Raw genomic sequence first — 18,119 nt, 5'->3', positions numbered from 1 at the left:
GCCTAAATATTTATGTTCAGATTCGAATGCATGCGCTTTGACAGCCATGTCGAAACCAATTTCCTTCGGATTTGGTAAGCAGAAACCCTCTGCGCCAGTCAAAGGACCAATCCTACCTGCTAGAAAGACCGCACTCGCAAATGGCCGGCCGAAAACTGCGCTCCGCCATGATTCAGACAACGAAGATGAGGAAGAGCCTAGACACGAGTCAGTTACTGGCTTTTCGTCAAGTGGTGCCATTCTAAGTCAGCCTGTACAGGACTCGGAAGAGCTAGTCATCAAGAACGCCGGAAATGCCGATTGGCGAAGACGAGGTCGTAAGAACCTTCTTCCTGCTGAGGTGCAGGCCCAACAGCAGAATGGACATGTTATCGTGGTTGAACGAGATGAAGTCAGTACCGCGAGTGGGCTGCAGCTTGCTGAAATAGGTGGCAAAGCCGTAGCTGTGGAGGGCAATGGCGAACAGCAAACTGCGCCTAATGAAAACGAGCCGGAGGCAACACATAAAGACTTGACTGCGGACGAGGAAGCGTTACAAGCGCTTCTGGACGATGGGTCAGGCAAGCCGAAGTCAAATGCTGTCATAACGCAACAGGGAAACATGCACACATACCGAGACGAGGCGCAAGATTACAGAGAAGACGTCGCGTCAAGACCGGACTCGAGTACACTAGAAGAGTATGCCGCTATGCCGGTTGAAGAGTTTGGCATGGCGATGCTAAGAGGGATGGGTCAGAAACGACGTGCCAACGGCGAGGTTATCAATTTCAACCCTTCAGCAGACGAGAATCCACGAAAGCTACGCAAGCAGGAAGGATTTCTCGGAATAGGTGCGAAACCCGCTCCAGGAACGAATGGTGTTGAACTAGGCGCCTGGGGCAAGGCAGATATGCGAAAGAACAACAAGGGCCAAGGCTTTTTCACACCACTCATGCGCGAGAACAAAGCCACAGGAGAACGGATCTCGGAGGATGAATTGCAGAAGAGGTTGAAAGAGTCGAAAGGTCAGGAGAAAGAGGAAGACTGGCGACAGCGCAGAGATCGCAACCTGGAGCGCAGTGGTCGGGAAGAGGGCCGTGAACGCGAGCGGGATCGAAAGAGTGGAGATGATGACTATCGTGACCAGATGAATTCATTTTCGCGCTCAAGCTCGTCCAAGCGAGACGCGGATGACAGAGATACTTCTCGCGCAAGACGACGCAAAGACGACAGAGATTACGATGTCTCCAGGTCAAGAAGGGACGAAGATAGATCGAAAGACCGACGACAACGGGATGATGGCGACCATGATAGCCGGCATCGAGACAGACACAGAGACCGAGAACGATATCGAGATGATGATCGGTATGATTCGAGTTCGTCTCACCGCAGCCACAGAGATCGCGATAGAGACAGGGACAGAGATAAGGAGCGCCGCGACCGTGACAGGAGGTAGCTTGACTTGAGCGCTGCGTGAGGAATACCATACATTCTACCCTCTTGGTGGAGGGTTCCAGCATCAAATTATCCTTTCTTTTTCGAGGCTACTATTCTAACATGACAAAATCCCCCTCAACCCCTTTCTCATCTCCGTGTCCATTTGCGAGTATTCCCTCAATACCACTAGCAACACCCACAATCTCATCCATCTCTCTGAGTGTGTATTCAATCAGATAACTCTCATCGACCAACTCCTCCATCCGCTTATAGTGGCGCTCAGTGTACACTTCCAACGCACGAAGGAGTTCTTTCATGCCACCAGCTTTGCCCCCGCTTGACCTCAGACTCCGGTCCTTGGCAATATCAACTAGCACACTAGCGGGATACTTTCTGAATAGACAATTCAGGATTGTCTGCGCGATCGTCGCGGTCCGCGCGTTCGTATTCCAATCCCTCGCGCGTTCGAGAAGGTTGTAGATTTGTTGATGGTCCAGGCTCGCCAGGACGTCGTCAACGGCCTTGACGCCCATGATAGACGACGTATCTTTCTCGGAGTCAGGCAAGCTGATCACATCTTGGAACACGCGCAGAAGGCGGGCGGGGTGATTCAGCGCGAGTGAAAGCGTGATGGCTTCGCGGTAATTCTTGGACACAATGTGGTTTTGGAGAGCTTGATCTTGTTCAATTCTTTGCGTTGCGCGCTGGGAGGCGAGGGTTGCGGTTTGAACGGTTGTGTCGCGCCAGAATGTTAGAGTGGCGTCGGCGGCGCCGGATATGAGGGGGAATGGGTAGCGCTGTTTGGAAGGGTAGGAGTTTGGCGCCGCGAGAGCCCAGACACGGTCTGTGTGGTTGTCCAATGTGGCGAGGAGGTGGTCGGAGTCCGAGGGAGAATAGGGGGACCAGAGTTTGACGAGGGTGTCGGAGGAGGCGGAGGCGATGAGCGGCTGGGTGGGTTGTGGTGAGTGAGGGTCGGGATGCGTATCAGAATCGGAGTCTGAGGGCTGAGACGGAGTCGGCGGAAGCCAGAGGACTTTCAGGACGGAATTGCTGTGCCCTTCAAAGGTTTGGAGACAGGTGTATGTAGCCAGAGACCATATCTTAACCGTGCGGTCGCCGGAGCCAGAAACGAGGAGGCCACGAGAACCACTCGAGCCGCCATCGGCGAGGGGCAGGGCCGGTGTCCCGGCTGGAGAGAACCGGATGGACCACACTCCTCGTTTGTGGCCACGGAGGATGCCTGCGACTGAGCCGTCTTCTAACGACCAGACTTTGATGGTACGGTCTTGTGAGGCGGAGGCGAACAAGGGGGCGATGGGTGATACGTCGATGGCATTGATATCTTTTTCGTGTGCAACTCGTGTGAAGAGAGCTTTCGTTCCAGAGTGAGGTTCGGTCATGGATGGAGTGTATATTAGTCGTGCGGTGTCCCATCGCTTTATGGTTTTGTCTTGTGATCCGGTCAGGAGGAAGGCAGGTGGATGGTCCGCGGGATTCTTGGATGCAGCGTTATTGTTGGGCTGACTTCTTGGTAAGGCTATGGCGCCCAGGGATTCTGCATGTCCTGCGAACGTAGCGAAGCATTTGTACGATGACGAGGCTGAATCTAATCGCCACAGTCTCGCAGTGTTATCCTTTGCACCCGTGGCCAACCAGTGGCCTGACCAGTCGACGTCTAGGCATATTATGATATCCTCGTGCCCTTCAAGTAGAGCAACGTCGTTGCTGAAGGAACCTGGTTTTGAGGTCTTGTTGCTGTCGTCTACGATAGAAACAAGTCTGATGCTCTCAGTGTTGGTGGCGAGTGCTAGTAGGGTCCTATCCGGCCCGACGCAGGCCATGTCAATAACTTCGTCGTAGTTGCCCGCCATCGTCCGAATGAGAGGTAGTTGTAGTACAGATTGTGACTTGTTTAGGTCTCGTAGCTTTGAAATGTCCCTAAATCTCATGGTGCGATCTTGGTGAATGGAAAGCAGTGCGTCGTCATCGGCGATATGCACAATCATCGTGATTGCGTCGTTCTCGAAGCCAGGTTTCTGTTTTGGTGTGACTTCGTAACCTGCAACAGCGTCCCATACTCGTACTGCGCCGTGTTCTCCCCCAGCGTAGCAATATCTGCCATTGTTGATAAATCCTGCAGTCTCCAGGACCTCAAGTGCAGGGATCACTTTAAGTTGTTTCCAGGTCTGCGTGTTCCATAAGATTATTGTCCTGTCACGACTGGCAGACAGCAGAAGCTGCTGATCTGCTGAATGATCTAGACTTCGTACAACGCTGACGTGTGAATCCAGGGCAGCGACCGATTTTCGAGACTCCAAATTCCATACGCGAATCTTTCCATCTTCGCCACCTGATGCGAGATAGATGGCCTGAGCTGGGTACGTTCCGTCGACCGCCATCTGATCGCCGTCACGGCTCTTCCGTTCCCGATTCCATTTCCCGTCTGCGTTCCTGGATGGCGCAGTCGATTCTGAAGCGAAGAATTTTAAGGCAGATACAACTCCTCCATGGCCGTGAAAAGTGTGAGACACGTAGCCCCCTCGAATATCCCATACTTTAACGGTTCCATCGGTGCCACCAGTCGCCAGTAAGGATCCAGTCGAGTCAACGGCTGAAGAGACGACTGGAGTGTTGTGAGGCTTCAAGGTTCGTGATAGTTTGGATGAAAGTGTCTGGGGTCCTTCTTCCGACACAAGGGCGAATATTCGCATGGAAAGTGAGCGAGAACATATTACCAAATGGGAGGCATCGGGAGCCAAACACAAACTGGTCACAGGTTCTCCGTCCCCTTCGATTCGACATAGAACTTTTCCCGTCCTCACATCAAATACAAGGACATCTTCGTCAACACAGCTGGCGATTAATGTGCCAGTCGAGTTGTGTGAAACATCGCCCCCAGTGTAGATTGGCTCGATGGTCCTCGCTGCTTCGAAGGTGGTTTTGAAATTGACTTTGGTCGCCATTTGTACTGTCGCGACTGTTCACCTACGGTCGTGCCATCAATTGCGACTCCTAAAAAGCCGATAATTCCTCTCCTCTTTATTTGATCCAACCACATCAACTTTATGCGGAAAGTCGTCGCCGTCATCACAAATTTTTGGATCAAAAAAGATCCAGAGACAGCTAGAGATATGATTGGCTTAAATCGGAGTTACGCTAAAGATTTATCCGGAAATAGCTTGGCGCGCTAGCCTCTCAGCCTCTAAAAGCCTCGTCCAGCCTTCGATCCATTCAACATCGATCCTTTATTTGCTAGTGATCAAAACAGGGAGTGACAATGTCGCGCGGAGGGGCAAGACTGCTATCTGCCATAAATCCCATCCAGCGGTAGCTCACGATGTATGGCAGCAGTCATCGTCCAAGTCACTATCCTCGTCCTCAATTCCGGACCTAATCGGACCTGCGAAGAATGGGCCGTCAAGCTCATCTTGCCCGGCTCGCTTTGGTAGGCTATGCTCCTCTCCTCTCTCGTTCATATTGACTCTGGACTCGCCAGTGTCTTGAATCTCAACAGTCTTGCGGTTATATATTGAATTAGACCACGATCTTCCAATGGCTGATCTCAAGTTCAGGGAAGGTCGCCTTTCGATCCACCACTCCAAGACGAGAATGGAGACTTCATTCAGGGACCAAACGTTCAACATGACACTGCTCGGAACTATGTCCAGCAGTTCGACGCTCGTGGTCACCCACAGAATCTAGCCTCTGAGGCATCAAGGAGGAGACTCCGTCGCGCTCAGAATGAAGTCCTATCGACAGTTGGTGTTGTTGTTCGTAAAGCGAAGGCAGAACGCTCGGCCTGGCAGAGTATGAGCGAAGAGCAGAAACATCTCCTCCTCCTTGACGAAAACATTGCGGGGGCGAATTTCGGTATCGTCGAAAGTGTGATCGTGAAGCTGTCAACTAGATGGTTGAGCACCTTACGTCGCCGGATTTTAGTACGTCAAAGACCCCTTTGACAGCCTTTTTCTGACTTATACAGACCTATAAATCCTACGTAGGTCTGCCACTTCCTCAAATCTTGATGGAAGAGTGGAAGATGGTGGGTCTTCGGCCTATTCTCCTTGCGGGTCTTCCATCTGGCGCTGTTGCGGCAGTCAGTCAGGCTCTCAGAGACGACACTCTAGACGATGGACGCTTCGCATACATATCTCGATCTATAAACACGTCGTTTGCCGCAAGAGCCGCTCGCGTCGTTGGTACTCATAGGTGAGCATGTCCTAGACGATGGCGTCCTCCGCTAAATCTACCAGCCTCCGACTACTATGGTTCACAGCGGAATACCCTTTCCACGCCTTCTCCGTCTTACAGTCCCTTTACCTCCTACCAATCGATGCCGTTCCGCATCCGTGGACATTGGTGCCTTTCAGTGCGAGATCGCCCATTCAGCTACCTCAGCCCCTCCCGGATAGAGCTCTCCCTTCACTCCTTTCCTACGCCACTCGTCTCTTGACTCACCCCTTCACAATCGCCTACATTCGAGATCAGATAGGGAAAGTTCTATACACAAGGATTTATGTGCTCGTTCGTCATCTTGTGGTCAAACCAGACCGACCAGACCGGATCTCCCTTCAGAGCGCACGGGTAAACAGCATCGTCTTCAACGACACTACCATCCCGGGATTGGGAACTGATGCGAAGCTGAAAAGGAGCAAGACGGAGCCATCGACTTTGTCTGATACTGTCAAGGCACTCTTTCCAGCCTTGTTTTGGGTGTGGGAGAGGATTTTGCAGACGCAAAGTGCTTCATTGGCAGTTGAACTTACCCCTGACATGGAAGAGGAGTTGATACAACGGAGTATCATGTACTATCGAGACTTCATTCGACGAGACCGTCGGGACGAAGGCGACCCCAGACATGCTCTGCGAACATTAAGAATTATGGCCATCCGCGCTGCGTTTGCCGACTTTGGCCTCGACCCAGATCAAGCCATGGTGGACATCTTCGAGATGGCCGAGGGAATGGACTTTCCCGAGAGGGATGATGCATCCACCGCAACGCCAGAACCAGAAGAAGGCCTTCTAAATGCCCAAGTCAGCACTGATGCAAGGCACGAGACTGACAACCAGGAAGAGTCAGCCGTTGAAGCTGCAGAACCTCTACCACCGAGAGATGCTGGCCCCGAGGAAGACAGACCGTCTGAAGAAGCTCCTGAGATAACCGGCACAAGTGCTTCCGGACTGATTCTAGCAGATAACGCAAACCCCACCGAACCTCTTGCTCAGCCAGCGGTCGCTCTCGAGACTCTGCTCGAGCCTATATGGTTAGACACAGAGGACGACGCTTGGATTCGTGCGGCAACGCCTGCGGCAGGTCTTCCGCTTCCAAGCTCTCCTCGACCGATTTCACCAACGGGATCACCCCCTAGTCCTCCTGAGCCAGGCATAACTAGAGCTCCCAGTTTAGCTACGACAGCTCCGCGACCTGTACGTCGAGAAACGGACATCTATGATGAGCGGACTCGACCTTCCAGACAAGACCTATTTTATCGACACCATTCCTCACGAGACGTGCGTGACGAAGACGATACGGTGTATCGTGTTACAATTCTTTCAAACCACCCCGCAGAGGCATTTGCTTTGAATGTGGCATCTATTGTCGAACCGATCCTCCTGCTACCTCTTGACATACTGTTCCTCAGGTCTCTGGTGCACGACTTTCTAACGCAGCAGTCTACCTACGTGGTAGCTGCAAGCGCACGTTCGTTGCTCACCAATGTCTTCCCGCCAGGCTTGTCGTTTCGAGCAGGAGCGGACCTTAGCAGATCTGCATCTTTGCAGGCTTTGGGAAATTGGACTATTACTCTTGCTATGCAAAGCTTGATCAACTTCCTGCTATGGAAAACTAGCACACATTTCATATTACGGCTGGGCCGGCGTTTTGGATGGGGAAAAGTATGAGACATCCCATGTTGCTGAAAACGCATGGTCTTTCAAGAATGTACTTTGACGACCGCGATACCCGAAGGATGTACATTGACTACCCAATGATAACAAGAATACCCTTCTACAAAATCAGAAACACGTGGATAGATAATCGGCTGTGACTCTCGAATCTTAATGCTGGTGATGCTCTGAGATATTTGTCGCAGCCTTGCAGCTTAGGCAGATGACCAATCAAATACGGCAAGGCTGTTGCCTGCGGCCCAAAATTATTTGCGGCGTCAAGTTTGTGCCGCAGCAACGCCAATAGCAAACCTCGTTCCATTTCATGATATACTTACACGTCATGTCGAAGCGTAAATCCGTGGAACCCCTGGAGGAAGTCCTAGCAGACGCATCACCACTCAGCAAGAAAGTACGGATTGAGGACATCCCGGAGGAAGAGTTACCAACGGCGAACGGTGCATCAGAAAACGGCACGAGTCACGACGCCGTAGCTCCTGTCCAACCGAACAAACTCGATGGGGCAGGCGAGGAGGAGGGAGAGGTTGAATCAGACGTCGAGGACGATAGATTCCCAGCGGCACCAGCGCGACAGAGTGCGCCCACGGAAGGGTACAGCGATCTCTACCTAGACACGATTAATCGTTCATTTCTCGACTTCGACTTCGAAAAGCTTTGTTCGGTCACACTCTCCAACATCAACGTATACGCTTGCTTGGTGTGCGGCAAATATTTTCAAGGAAGGGGCCCTAAGTCGCACGCGTATTTCCACGCACTCGAAGTCGATCATCATGTCTACATCAATATGGCGACGAAGAAAGTCTACGTACTTCCTGAAGGCTATGAAGTGCATAATAAGAGCTTGGATGACATAAAATATGTGGTTGATCCGAAGTTCACAGAGGATGAGGTGCGCAAGTTGGACAGAGACCCTAGGTTATCAACCGACTTGTCGAACAAGAAGTATCGTCCTGGATTTATTGGTATGAACAATATCAAAGCCAACGATTATCTGAACGTGGTCGTGCAGGCTTTGGCACATGTTGCACCCATAAGGAATTTCTTCCTTCTGCATCAATTTCCCCAGACGACACCGCAGCTACCCGTCCGCTTCAGTACGCTGGTGCGCAAGATATGGAATCCAAAAGCCTTCAAATCACATGTCTCGCCTCATGAGTTGTTGCAGGAGATTGCGCTGAGGTCATCGAAGAAATTCACTCTGACCCAGCAATCTGATCCTGTGGAATTTCTATCCTGGTTCTTGAATAACTTGCACTTGACGCTCGGCGGTTCGAAGACGAAACCTTTGTCCTCGATCATACAGAGGACCTTTCAAGGAAAGCTGCGAGTAGAGTCGCAGGCAATCGCAGCAAAATCCGACACTACTGGTGACCGTCTTAGATTCGAAGAGTCATCAACCATTGCAAACAACATTACGCCGTACTTGATCCTCACGCTCGACTTACCTCCAGTTCCCCTCTTTCGGGACGCTGTTGAATCGAAAAATATCATTCCTCAAGTGCCACTCACCACTCTCCTGCAGAAGTACAACGGCATAAATGCGTCCGAGAGACAGGCACATCGACTTCGCCATCGGCTTTTGCACCCATTACCTCAGTATTTACTATTCCACATTAAGCGATTCAGCGTCAACAAATTCGTATCGGAACGGAATCCAACGATTGTAACATTTGGTTCGCCTAAAGGCTTGGACATGTCTCCTTATGTTGAACCGAACCCGGCTATCCATCCGCCGGGTGAACCAATCCTCTATGAACTGGCTGCCAATATCATCCTTGACACGACTTCTGTGTCGACTGGCGGAGGTGAGGATTCTAATGCTGCTGATGCTGCGAACAAAGCAGCGGGTGCCGAAGTCTCAAGGGTAGCATGGAAAGTACAGCTCCACGACAAAGCTGTGGGACATGCTAAGAGAAACGATTTACCGGAGTGGATGGAGATTCAGGATCTCTTCGTTGAAAGAGCTGAAGCGGAAACTCTGTTCACCAGAGAAGGATACCTCATGGTCTGGGAGCGCAAGAAAGAAAAGCCCAAGCCTAATGGAGAAGCAAAGGGCAAAGCCAAAGCATAACGTAGATATGTGCCTCCCTGTAGCAAGAGCGACATGTATGATATTGTCCCAATACCTTCTTGCTATACTGAGTCCATCGGTGCAGATCACCGTGATCTGCACGATGCCTTTTATGATGTGGCGGAGTTCAACACCGAAAAACAACTAACGAGGAAGCTTTTCATCCTCGTCAATATTGTGCCTCTTGGATTGCATCCCCGTTTTAGACTTTCGCGCCTCATTACACAACAGGTAAAGCTTCCGGTCTCTATAACAGAACGGTCTGGATACGCCTTGAAGTGCTCACCATGAAACTGCCATGGTTTGCCGCGGCGGCGCTGCTTCCTTTTTGCGCATCTAATGCGCTTATCCCCGTTGAAGGCCAACAGCCGATTCAAAGTCCAGCTTCTGGTGCATCAAGTCACGAAAATCTGTCAGATGTGATAGCTGCATCCCCCTTGCTCTCGTTGCATAGAGCGATCTGTGAAATCGAATCAGTGAGCAACAATGAGCTAGCCGTGGGAAAATTGATCATTTCGATCCTCGAAGCACACAATTTCACAATCAAGACTCAGAGCGTGCCACCACCACACGCAACGAACAGTTCCAAGCCACGGTATAACATCTACGCGTACCCAGATGTTTCTAAATATGAAGGAGCGAGTACAGAAGCAGCCATCCCATCGCCGAAAGTGCTGTTGAGCTCGCACATCGACACTGTGCCACCACATATTCCGTACTCGCTATCACTACCCAACAAGAAGAAGTCCTCAAGGAAGGATATCTTGATCTCTGGACGAGGCACCGTCGATGATAAAGCTTGCGTGGCTGTCCAGATCCAGACGCTGTTGGACTTGCTTGCCGATCCCGACACCAAGCTCGACCCTTCGGATGTGGCACTGCTCTTTGTCGTCGGTGAAGAGCAGACCGGCGATGGAATGAAACATTTCTCGGCTTCAGATTTATACGAGGACACGAACAGCGACTACAAGGCAATCTTATTCGGTGAGCCTACAGAAGGGAAACTCGCTGCAGGACACAAGGGCATCTTCATGGTCTCGATCAAGGCGCAGGGTAAGGCTGCGCATTCCGGATACCCTTGGCTCGGAAGAAGTGCAAACAGCATGATTTTACCTGCCCTGGTGGTTCTCGATGGTCTGGGCGATATTCCAGAGGATGTAGGCGGACTGCCCCGGAGCAAGAAATACGGCAAGAGCACAGTCAATGTGGGATACATGCAAGGCGGTGTTGCGGGTAATGTCGTTCCGGAGTATGCCACGGCGGATGTCACCTTCAGGCTGGCTGGAGGTAACGTCGACGACGTCAAGGAGCTTGTTACGCAGGCCATTAGAGACGTTGATCCGGACGAGGAGTTGGAGCTGGAGTTCAGTCAGGGGTATGGCCCTGTCTCGCTGGATGTGGATGTCCAAGGATTTGATACGATTACTGTGAACTACGGAACTGATATACCGAATTTGAAGGTCAACGAGGGCGTGAAGAGGTACCTGTACGGCCCTGGCAGTATTCTGGTTGCGCATGGGAAAAATGAAGGATTAACGGTGGGCGATTTGGAGGAGGCGCTCGATGGGTATAAGAAGTTGGTGATGCATTCACTCAAACTTTGAGGTGGAAGATTCTCCCGGTGGGATGCAATGGAACATGATTATGGACGACTTTAATAGAAACATAGGTACCAGTATGAGTGAGAGTTCCAGGGCTGCTTCGGAGCGAAAGCATGATACTGCCAAGACCACCACCCGCGCCTTCCCTCTTTCAAATCCCACAATCGCCAAACCTTCCCTGCAGGTTTTGCACAATCGCACCTTCCTTGGCGAAGATTTCGCTGAAACTGCGGCTTTAGCGACATCGAAGACGACAATCAATTCCTCACGACAACAAATTCGCCAACCTCCAGCAAAGATGGCGAAGGAAGCGACCCAGAAGTCCGGCATCGCCGTCGGCTTGAACAAGGGCCATGTGAGTTGCCTACAGCCCCCAGATGAGCGTCGCCTCGAGGCGTTGTGGACGGGTCGAGGGGTTCTTTTTCCAGTAGTTCTGGCAAGCGACAGTCTGGTGGAAAAGAATTCTCGCTCTCCATTCAACACTGTCCGACCGAGCTCATGCTGGATGTGAGAGATTGGAAGAGAGAAACCATGCTAATCAATTTCGTCAATTACAGCAAGTCACACCCATCACCCCCAAGCCACGCATCTCCCGCCGCAAGGGCCTGCTTAGCAAGCGCACTGCTTTCGTCCGCGAGATCGTCAAGGAAGTCGCTGGCCTGGCTCCTTATGAGCGCCGTGTTATCGAATTGTTGAGAAACAGCAAGGACAAGAGAGCGAGAAAGTTGGCCAAGAAGCGAGTACGTTCTACCATCCACAACTTTTCATTTGCACGCCCCTTAGGTCTGGACGGGCATCGTTAGCGACGGACAAATGTGCCATGTTCAAGTCGCATGTCCTCCGACACTCGTCTCAAAACACGGACGCCGCGTTGGGACAAGAATCGAAAGCTAACTTACTTGTGTTCGCAGCTTGGTACTTTCGGCCGTGCGAAGCGAAAGGTCGATGATCTGCAACGAGTCATTGCCGAGTCGAGAAGAACTGGTGCTCATTAAACGATTTCTGTTTCTGTTTGTGAAGGGAGATGGACGGACAATTGCAGACCAGTGGAATGGCACAGCACGGCAAACTCGGCGCATTTGTTTGAACGACTGCCGTACGATGGAGACATTTCGCTCACCGGAAGACACGAGGGACTCAAAGCTCGTCGACACATGAGAAGGTGCATCGGGCTAGTGATCACCAAGCACAGTGTTTTCGAAATGGCGTGGTCGAATGACAATATCAATCAATGAATCAAGCAAAACCTTCTGCAAGAGCTTATGGGACATCCATCTTTGATCATATCGTGTCTCATTGGGTGCCGAAACCACCGTACTACCGTATACTAACTTCCACCCCATCTTCATCTTCCAATCCGACATCTTCCACCGTCTGCTCCGGATCCAGCCTCTCACCATCAAAGATTAACCATGGCGTCTTTCCCTCATCAACTTTCCTCGTCGCCGCAAACCCACGCATGATCTTCGCCATAGTTGTATGTGGCCGCACACGCAACTGCATAGGCTCAAGGTTCTGCGCGACAAGCCGAATCACAATTGCGCCGTCATCGGCTGGAGCGGGCGTAGGTGCCTCATCCTCTTCGTGTTCCTCATCCTGCTGTGCCTGCGCCTGCTGCTCCCGCTCCTTTTGTCGCTGCTTGTCCTCGTATATCTCCGGCGTCATGGCCTCAAGCATGATATTTCCTTCGCTGGGGTCTTTGTCTTCGTCTTCGTCACCGTCTAGACCTACGCTTGCACTCTGCTGCCTGTAGTCTTTCTTGAGCTTCAGAATGATCCCGCGCATCGTCGTCGAGTCGAACAGCCTGGTCCCCCGCCAAGTGAAGAAGACTTTTCTCGTCACGGAGTCGTGCAGACCCCACTTTTTGCACCAGAACTCTTTCACTTGTTTGAGAGACTGTGAAGCTTTGCGCTTGACGATGAGCGGTTTGGTATCGGGTATGTCGGATTGTATGAGGATTCGGACTTGAGGGTCGTCTTCTTGTTCGGAGACTGGAGTGGCTCGATTGAAGTCTTGCGCGGAATTAGACGAGAGTGGACGGCTTTGAGGCTTTTCTACTGATGAAGACCTCGTGCGGCCGACCGCCGGGGAGAATGTGGTGAGAGGTGTTTTGGGTCGGTCTGGTTCGATGCCTAATTTCTGCAGGCGAGCCTTCTCGCGAGCTTTGGCCTTCAGTTCGCGCACGTAAGGGTCTTCTTCTTCTGATTCTTCGTCCTCGGACGGCGGCTTGGGTTTTCTTTTAGCAGGGGACGGCTTCGAGGGTTTCACAGGTGTCCATATCACTAGGTCGTCATCCGACTGTTGATCGCCGTCGTGGAGTATAACGGTATCGCGTCTGGAACTCTCCCTTGTAGACGGCGACTTGCGGCTTGTTGGTGATTCCTCGAGACCTTTGCTCCCCGACGTCTGCTTGCGAGGTGTGCTTCGAGTCACCGGCCGATCTTGACTTTGCTTCTCAGTCTTGAGACTTGTCTGGCTCGAGACGCTTTCTGCATCTGAGCCATAGCTGGGGTCTTTTGCGTCTGCAGGGTCGCTAGATATCCGCCTCTTCTTCGCCTCTGGCCCTTCGCTGTCCTGCTTTCCAGTTCTGTGTTTGGCCTTTGCAGCCTTCTTTTCCTTCTTCGCGTGTTCAGCCTGTAGGATGTCACGGTAGATATCATTTCGGCCGAAGACTGAGGACTCTTCCTTCGCAGGCGCCGAGGCGGCAGGGGCAGCCCATGCTGGCTTGGTGAAGAATGAGCGTTTGACACCGCTGGTCATAATGGCATAATGGTAACTCTGTTGGCGACTGGGATGTTTTGATACGCAAGGATATTGTGGAGAAAAGCGAAGCCTCGAGTCGCGCAGCCTACTGTGGTAAAGTGACAGAAAGCGGAGTGCCAGCCTTCCCCGGCGGAACATCTCCGTATCTTTCACTTCGGAGCCTTACTCGTCAACGTCCTTCGAGTCTTGGCCAACACGAATGCGAACCACGTGCAAGCCTCAGCTGAAGTCGGCCCCTTGCCCTCCCTGCTTCGAAATTCTACAGCCTCACCGCGCGATTCAGGCTCTCTTTCCTTCCTTCACAATGTGCACAGTAATCGAGGAAGTCGTAGCTTCAAGCTCCGATTGCACGCCGTCGTCTCCTTGGCTTGGAGCGATCCTGACCCTTTCTGACTTGAATACTACTGCCCGATTGAACTACAATAAGGCTGAAATCTCCCTGCGCAAAGCGCAGCCGCATTCTTTTGAGAATTGCATGAAACCGCTCTTTCTTGGAATCCTGACCTCAGAAAAGCGAATCGAAAATGGATGAAAGCTCTGGACCTCCTCCACTCATTATTATACCCCCCACCCGCAGCCCCAGTGTCTCACAAAGATCGCTGGTGTCTCTTTCTCCCGACGTCCTGCGCGCGCTAAATCGAGATGGCCAACCTCCTGAGTGTCAAATTGGCTCCAGCGAATCTGCGACTTTGGTGTCCGGCGCGTCTACCAACCCAAATGTTGCCTTCCTTGAAGGCTTGGACCAGTGGATGGGGCTCTGCGACAGCTCTCTACATATGCTGAAAGAGAGCTTGTTCCTGCCGGCATATACTTTCAGAGAGAAGCTGCGTTCAGACAAGGTGTTCCCTCTTGGCTCGGTGATAACTGACTACGCAGAGTCCTTGTCCACCAGCTCAAAGATGTTGAAGCGTTTCACAGAAGATCACAGAGCTCACGCTGACAAAATAAGCTCTCTGATGCACAGCATGGACTTGCCCAATGCTGGGAGTTCGAAAGGGTTGGAGACCCAGGAAATAGTACTAGGACTTGAGAAGTTTGTACTGTTTCTTCGTTCAATCGAGAACGCGTCGGCATGGAGGAGCGATATTCCTACAATAATCCTACACGCTTTTGAGGACACCATCAATGGTCCCAGCTCTGGTCGATTAACACAAGTTGAACGCTATGCAATGCGGCCATGGTCTCTCCTGATACGCACTATCCTACGGCAAGCTCCTGAATCAGCTGCGGGTCTCTCTCGACCTTTCGGAGGCAGGCAATTCTACCTGCTGTGGTCATATTGCAAAGTTGAAGCAGGAAATAAATCCTGGACTATCAACATGGAACAGCCTGGAGTGGAGCATGCCATAACAACCGCGTTTCATTCGGAGCCATTTCAACAACCTCGAGTCGATGTCTTCTTTGGATACTCCTCCACATCTGACTTCAGCCAACCCACGTTCCCTATGGATGAGCCGGAATTCGAGAAAGCCGTTTACTCAGAGATGAGATCAAAAATGCGCACGAACTTCGAGGGTCAGCGCTACATCTCCAAAGGCGACCTGCTGCCCTTCTGTGAGGCAGGCTTTGTGAGAATGAGCTTTCAGATGTTTGACACCAGCGGAAAGCTTGCTAGCATTGCTGAAAGAATCGCGGCTGAAGCACCACGCCTACACGCAGCATGTCGCTATTCTCGCCTGTCTATGACATTTCTTATGGCTCTTCTGGAAGCTGGCTTCCACGATTTGAATATCCCGCCACAGGGGACTTTGGACCACCCTGCTGACTTTCGTAATTGCCGAGCTCGGGACTATTATGAGTTAATGGCAAGCCTTGCCTCATTCTTCCCCCTCAGTCTCGGTTCCAGCCGTGCCTTTTGGGATCTGAGCCGTGGATCAATTATTCCTATTCAGTTCGACTGGCGGGACGATGTTATTGGTCGGGGAGCGTTCAGCGAAGTCTACAAAGTCCTCGTGGACCCTACGCTGCATACGCTATGTGCGGTAACTAGAACGAAGCGTCTTTGACGACCCCAGCTGACTTAAGCTTTCAGGCTGTCAACGAACCCTTCGCACTCAAGGTTTTCTCTGGTTTTGTGGATGCAGTTTCCGAGGCCTTCTCCAGGGAGCAAATGATGTTGCGCCATTTCCAGGATCGGCCACATGCACATTTACTGACGCATCTTGGAAGCTGGACTCAAGAGAACAGATACTATATTCTGTACCCACTGGCAGCGGGAAACTTGCGAGCCATGATCAACGGGCCTCAACCTGACCGTAGCGACGACTTTGTACTGTGGCTCTTAGATCAGCTCATTGGATTAGCTGATGCTATTGGGCATATTCACCGCTTTGTACCTGGTGGATCTGACAAAAGGCAGAACTCCCAACTCATTGGAGTTCACCACGACATCAAGCCCGAAAACATACTGGTGTTCGGCAATGACCGCAACCGTGGTACGTTAAAACTGTCTGATTTTGGAACAGGGCGGATAAGCCATTGGCGTGGGCAATCCGGAGATGCGCATGCCAGCGCTTACACTACAGCATATTCTCAAGGGGAGGGCACGCTGACGTACATGGCCCCCGAGGCGAAGACCCAGGGGCGTGTCTCAAGGCCGTTCGATATCTGGGCTGTCGGATGTGTGATTCTCGAGATTCTGGTGTGGGTCCTGATGAGTGACCGGATCTCGAATTCTGAATTCTCAGAATCAAGACTCGCAGATGTGGCCCTCAAATTTGATAGTACAGATGCATTCTGGCTCGAAGTGGACGGGCTTGTTACTCTACGGCCATCTGTTCAGAGGGTTATGGTTGGATTGAGACGGGAGTGCCATGATAAGTGGTCATGGGAATTATTCAATTGCGTGGAACGTCTGCTGAACCCGGATCCCAAATCCCGTCCGCAAGCACGACAAGTGGTTACGGTGCTACAACACGTCAAAGATATGTACATCCATGGCAGCGAAGCATTGGAAAGCCACAGCAGTTCCAGCTCCAGTCATTCTGCGGCGGAGGAGTTCTCGGAGACGCCGGCCGATGCTAAGATTACAGGAGATATTCGTCATGAGCCGGCCCTGGATAAGGAGCCATTGTACTCAACAAGGGCCAGAGAGGGCTTTGGGAAGCCCGTGGAGAAATTACAAGATCACACCGACGAGAGAGTAAGGAGATTGGCGGAGCAGCAATTGAATCAACGAAGAGAAAGATATGAAAGGGACATGAAGATAGCAGAGAAAGATTTCAAGACGAAATTAGAGAGCTCGGAACAACTTAAGAAGGCAACGAAGAGCGCAAGAGAACAAGGTGAGAAAGAATTGAAACAAATGCGGGAGGAGATGGAGAAGACGAGCGAAGCTCCGAAGCTGACCGCGTTCCTCTCTGGCTCAAGCAAGGCCCGATCGCTGAGGCGCCTTTTGGCGCGATTAGTCGGTCGACCTCGCACGAAGGCTCCGGAAAGCATGGGGAATAGAGGCCAAAGCAGACCGATGTTTGTTTCGACCGAGAATCCTCAAGTAAGGGACGAGCAGAACCTTTCAACTGCAGAAGGCGCTTCAGAGGCCATGATCACCGTCGGGATGCAGCATCGTGGCACCCAGACCTCGCGCGCCGCGCTTGATCTACTCTCAAACAGAAGTCGCCGTACTGTGCAGCACAGTCGCCGGGGAGCGCGAAGAGCAAGTCAGCGCAACAGCTGGAGAGACAGACGCGTAGCTCATGTGAGTGGTGATAGCGCGCCGGTTGATAAAGTCCTTGCTCGAGCGATTCCGTTTAGTTACAATGACGCGCCACTCGCAGCTAACGTGTCCACGAACGCTACGCCCCACGCTATATCAGAGATGCCTTTTGGTACCTCAGGCTCTGGCGCGCATGTTGGTGAAGTTGACCTGGGAAGGCTTCCGCAGATCCGCAAAATCCTTCAAGACCCTGAGGGACACCAGCGTGAACTCCAGCGAGAAGAAACCGCCTTATATTTGAGGTTAGAGGTCCTTGGCATATTTCAGGATGATTATGCAGATTTCGAAGCTGTGCAATCCTTGTTCAAGAACGTGTCGCCTGCTGACAAGGAACCAGCCATGGTTGGTATAGCCTTCAGCCAAGTCAGCACCATTGCCGAAATAGTTTGCAGCGCTCTTTTGGGGCTCAAGGACGCTGCAGATGATGAGATATCGTACAGTATCATTGTGCAGGACATGTTTCGCTCCGGGGGTTGCAATGTCGTCTCCTTATCATTGGAGTCGCTCGAGGCAACTCGACGTCCGGCACGCCGCGAAGAGTTCTTTCTCACTCCAGCGAAAGGACTTCTAGTACCAAAAGCCGGTTGAGAGGGAAGACCCGGTACACGTTCAGCAATTCCACAACGTCAACCACTAACTCCTACAC

At 51.8% G+C, this 18,119-nt stretch overlaps 8 protein-coding genes across 8 annotated transcripts; 6 read left to right on the top strand and 2 right to left on the bottom strand.

Moving 5' to 3' along the window:
• The first annotated feature begins 14 nt into the window (after positions 1-14).
• On the top strand, positions 15-1,549 carry PV05_09959 (uncharacterized protein). Its single transcript, XM_013456347.1, has 2 exons — positions 15-207; positions 260-1,549. Exon 2 carries the CDS (start codon positions 602-604, stop codon positions 1,433-1,435), a length of 834 nt encoding a protein of 277 aa, XP_013311801.1. The 5' UTR covers positions 15-207; positions 260-601; the 3' UTR covers positions 1,436-1,549.
• On the bottom strand, positions 1,417-4,483 carry PV05_09958 (uncharacterized protein). Its single transcript, XM_013456346.1, has one exon. It carries the CDS (start codon positions 4,377-4,379, stop codon positions 1,527-1,529), a length of 2,853 nt encoding a protein of 950 aa, XP_013311800.1. The 5' UTR covers positions 4,380-4,483; the 3' UTR covers positions 1,417-1,526.
• A 198-nt stretch (positions 4,484-4,681) lies between these two features.
• On the top strand, positions 4,682-7,411 carry PV05_09957 (uncharacterized protein). Its single transcript, XM_013456345.1, has 4 exons — positions 4,682-4,861; positions 4,989-5,354; positions 5,399-5,625; positions 5,670-7,411. The coding sequence occupies exons 1-4, from the start codon at positions 4,826-4,828 to the stop codon at positions 7,315-7,317; spliced, it is 2,277 nt and encodes a 758-aa protein (XP_013311799.1). The 5' UTR covers positions 4,682-4,825; the 3' UTR covers positions 7,318-7,411.
• Positions 7,412-7,635: 224 nt separating this feature from the next.
• Positions 7,636-9,466, top strand: PV05_09956 (uncharacterized protein). Its single transcript, XM_013456344.1, has one exon. The coding sequence runs from the start codon at positions 7,646-7,648 to the stop codon at positions 9,392-9,394; it is 1,749 nt and encodes a 582-aa protein (XP_013311798.1). The 5' UTR covers positions 7,636-7,645; the 3' UTR covers positions 9,395-9,466.
• A 119-nt stretch (positions 9,467-9,585) lies between these two features.
• PV05_09955 (uncharacterized protein) lies at positions 9,586-11,117 on the top strand. Its single transcript, XM_013456343.1, has one exon. The coding sequence runs from the start codon at positions 9,682-9,684 to the stop codon at positions 10,996-10,998; it is 1,317 nt and encodes a 438-aa protein (XP_013311797.1). The 5' UTR covers positions 9,586-9,681; the 3' UTR covers positions 10,999-11,117.
• A 126-nt stretch (positions 11,118-11,243) lies between these two features.
• On the top strand, positions 11,244-12,333 carry PV05_09954 (60S ribosomal protein L36). The gene is made up of 3 exons (XM_013456342.1): positions 11,244-11,350; positions 11,553-11,735; positions 11,907-12,333. Exons 1-3 carry the CDS (start codon positions 11,294-11,296, stop codon positions 11,988-11,990), a joined length of 324 nt encoding a protein of 107 aa, XP_013311796.1. The 5' UTR covers positions 11,244-11,293; the 3' UTR covers positions 11,991-12,333.
• Positions 12,260-13,857, bottom strand: PV05_09953 (uncharacterized protein). Its single transcript, XM_013456341.1, has one exon. It carries the CDS (start codon positions 13,753-13,755, stop codon positions 12,313-12,315), a length of 1,443 nt encoding a protein of 480 aa, XP_013311795.1. The 5' UTR covers positions 13,756-13,857; the 3' UTR covers positions 12,260-12,312.
• A 425-nt stretch (positions 13,858-14,282) lies between these two features.
• Positions 14,283-18,061, top strand: PV05_09952 (uncharacterized protein; the record flags this gene model as incomplete). Its single annotated transcript, XM_013456340.1, has 2 exons — positions 14,283-15,740; positions 15,791-18,061. The coding sequence occupies 2 exons, from the start codon at positions 14,283-14,285 to the stop codon at positions 18,059-18,061; spliced, it is 3,729 nt and encodes a 1,242-aa protein (XP_013311794.1).
• Positions 18,062-18,119: the final 58 nt, after the last annotated feature.

Source organism: Exophiala xenobiotica (genome assembly GCF_000835505.1).
Source record: "Exophiala xenobiotica strain CBS 118157 unplaced genomic scaffold supercont1.6, whole genome shotgun sequence".
NCBI classification, from domain to species: domain Eukaryota; kingdom Fungi; phylum Ascomycota; class Eurotiomycetes; order Chaetothyriales; family Herpotrichiellaceae; genus Exophiala; species Exophiala xenobiotica.
This window is presented reverse-complemented; position numbering and strand designations above follow the sequence as displayed.

What these genes read in the sequence shown, in the direction of transcription:
- PV05_09959 (XM_013456347.1), top strand. Translation starts at nt 602, where the DNA reads ATGCACACATACCGAGACGAGGCGCAAGATTACAGAGAAGACGTCGCG.
- PV05_09958 (XM_013456346.1), bottom strand. Translation starts at nt 4,379, where the DNA reads ATGGCGACCAAAGTCAATTTCAAAACCACCTTCGAAGCAGCGAGGACC.
- PV05_09957 (XM_013456345.1), top strand. Translation starts at nt 4,826, where the DNA reads ATGGGCCGTCAAGCTCATCTTGCCCGGCTCGCTTTG. An exon ending in CCTTACGTCGCCGGATTTTA is followed by an intron (nt 5,355 to 5,398) that starts GTACGTCAAAGA and finishes TGACTTATACAG; the next exon opens with ACCTATAAATCCTACGTAGG. An exon ending in CGCGTCGTTGGTACTCATAG is followed by an intron (nt 5,626 to 5,669) that starts GTGAGCATGTCC and finishes TAAATCTACCAG; the next exon opens with CCTCCGACTACTATGGTTCA.
- PV05_09956 (XM_013456344.1), top strand. Translation starts at nt 7,646, where the DNA reads ATGTCGAAGCGTAAATCCGTGGAACCCCTGGAGGAAGTCCTAGCAGAC.
- PV05_09955 (XM_013456343.1), top strand. Translation starts at nt 9,682, where the DNA reads ATGAAACTGCCATGGTTTGCCGCGGCGGCGCTGCTTCCTTTTTGCGCA.
- PV05_09954 (XM_013456342.1), top strand. Translation starts at nt 11,294, where the DNA reads ATGGCGAAGGAAGCGACCCAGAAGTCCGGCATCGCCGTCGGCTTGAAC. An exon ending in TCGGCTTGAACAAGGGCCAT is followed by an intron (nt 11,351 to 11,552) that starts GTGAGTTGCCTA and finishes CGTCAATTACAG; the next exon opens with CAAGTCACACCCATCACCCC. An exon ending in GAAAGTTGGCCAAGAAGCGA is followed by an intron (nt 11,736 to 11,906) that starts GTACGTTCTACC and finishes TTGTGTTCGCAG; the next exon opens with CTTGGTACTTTCGGCCGTGC.
- PV05_09953 (XM_013456341.1), bottom strand. Translation starts at nt 13,755, where the DNA reads ATGACCAGCGGTGTCAAACGCTCATTCTTCACCAAGCCAGCATGGGCT.